This window comes from Plectropomus leopardus, unplaced genomic scaffold, assembly GCF_008729295.1.
Source record: "Plectropomus leopardus isolate mb unplaced genomic scaffold, YSFRI_Pleo_2.0 unplaced_scaffold26650, whole genome shotgun sequence".
Taxonomy (NCBI): domain Eukaryota; kingdom Metazoa; phylum Chordata; class Actinopteri; order Perciformes; family Serranidae; genus Plectropomus; species Plectropomus leopardus.
Genome location: NW_024628991.1, coordinates 1 through 2,243, shown reverse-complemented (window position 1 = coordinate 2,243; position 2,243 = coordinate 1). Strand labels below are relative to the sequence as shown.

Genomic DNA, 2,243 nt, shown 5'->3' with positions numbered 1-2,243 from the left:
AAAGGGCTTCCCCAACAGGATCCTCTATGGAGATTTCAAACAGAGGTATGTGTGTGATGGAAAAAACAACATTTAGAATGAAAAATTAAAACAAATGAATATTAGATAAATGGACCTATGACAAATTAAAAGAAAAACAGTCTTCACTAATCAGCTTCAATGTGCCTTGCCCCTCAATTTGTGTTTTCATGATGTGAGCAGAAGTGTTAACAATTTGGTCATGATCTGGTACTTGTAAAGTCTATGATATATAAATCACAGAATTTTCATATTTGTCAGACCATTCAGTGAATCTTCGTGCCCTGTTTGCATATGTATCTCTACTTTTCCTTTTAATTTGTCACCCAATAATACATTCTACTATCTACCAGTGATAGCCACTTAGTTGGACATCTTTTGGTAGCATTTTTTATATAAGATGAAATAAGATGAAATAAAACTGAAATAATGTTTCATCCTCAATACAAAGATACCGCATTTTGAACCCAAGTGCTATCCCTGAGGGACAGTTCATCGATAACAAAAAAGCTTCAGAAAAGCTTTTGGGCTCCTTGGATATAGATCATACCCAGTACAAGCTGGGACACACCAAGGCAAGTATTGGCATATATACTTTAAACCGTATACATTTCAGTCTCAGTGTGATAGGGACTTGTGCAGGGTGACTATATGTGTTTTTGTGGTCTTCTATTGACAACATTTCTTTAACTATAGATAAATGTTTTTTGATTTTTTTCCAGCTACACCTGCTTTCATTTACAAAATTACTTATTTTGTGATAACATTCACATTTACCTTGTAATGAGCTGAGCATGAACCATTGTCTTAAACACATAACTCTCAATGTGGGCTTTTTTTCCTTGCTAATGTCAGGTATTTTTCAAAGCTGGGCTGCTAGGTCTGCTGGAGGAGATGAGAGATGACCGCTTAGCTCTAATTATCACCAGGATCCAGGCAAGGTCAAGAGGTGTTCTAGCAAGAATTGAATTCCAGAAAATTGTAGAACGCAGGTATGTGCACTAAATTTAACTATCATGAGCATAAGGAGGCTTACGGGAATGAAATAGATTCCAGGTGGCATTTAAGATTATGCCTTCTTTAATCAGCTATTGTGTGTCAGATACAGAGACTATACGTCACAAAAAAAGTCATAAAAAGGAACAAACTCTTCGGTGATACAAAGCCATTCATTAATCCTTGAGTGTCACTAGCTCAGTTCATAGATTTAAAAGTGATCTTTCATTTTTAAGACTGATATACTTTAAATATGGATCTAAAACAGATTAATTAACTGTCAAGTCCAATAGATGCAGAAAATTAACTCACTGTATATTAATTATACTACTTGTATTTCTCTGCAGCATTATAATATTTTTATGAACCAATGTCCACAGGGATGCACTACTTGTGATCCAGTGGAACATCCGTGCTTTCATGGGGGTCAAGAATTGGCCCTGGATGAAGCTGTATTTCAAGATCAAACCTCTGCTGAAATCAGCAGAGACTGAAAAAGAGATGGCCAACATGAAGGAAGAGTTTGCCAAACTGAAAGAGGCTTACGCAAAATCTGAAGCTCGCAAAAAGGAACTTGAAGAAAAAATGGTTACACTTCTCCAAGAGAAGAATGACCTGCAGCTTCAAGTTCAATCTGTATGTTTACAGTCAGTCAACATTACTAATAACAAAATCAAACCTTGTCAGCTATTGTCTAATTCTGTACCTTTTCAAATAACAGGAGCAAGATAACCTCTGTGATGCTGAAGAAAGATGTGAGGGGCTGATCAAGAGCAAGATCCAGTTGGAGGCAAAAATCAAAGAGTTGACAGAAAGACTGGAGGATGAGGAGGAGATGAATGCTGAACTGACTGCTAAGAAGAGGAAGCTGGAGGATGAGTGCTCTGAGCTGAAGAAAGACATTGATGACTTGGAATTAACTCTGGCTAAAGTGGAGAAAGAGAAGCATGCCACTGAGAACAAGGTACAATGAAATGAACATTTGTTTTTCAGACTATGTTTTTTCTGTGTCTTGCCCATGATCGAAAATAGCAAATTTTCTATTTACATTATAACATCTGTTATAGAAAGTGGCACACAGAACGGTGATGCCATGGTTCTAGGATTTTTTACTAAAAATTCAAACTTGACTCGTAACAGGTGAAGAACCTGGTTGAAGAGATGTCTGCTCAGGATGAAATAATTGCTAAGTTGACCAAGGAAAAGAAAGCCTTACAGGAAGCTCATCA

General features: G+C 36.8%; 1 protein-coding gene across 1 annotated transcript; it reads left to right on the top strand.

Annotated features, from left to right (window-relative positions):
- Window positions 1-4: 4 nt before the first annotated feature.
- Window positions 5-2,238, top strand: LOC121967017 (myosin-7-like; the record flags this gene model as incomplete). Its single annotated transcript, XM_042517074.1, has 6 exons — window positions 5-45; window positions 470-593; window positions 874-1,010; window positions 1,395-1,650; window positions 1,736-1,978; window positions 2,155-2,238. Coding segments are annotated over 6 exons (885 nt in total), but the record flags the coding sequence as incomplete, so codon positions are not given.
- Between the last annotated feature and the right edge of the window lie 5 nt (window positions 2,239-2,243).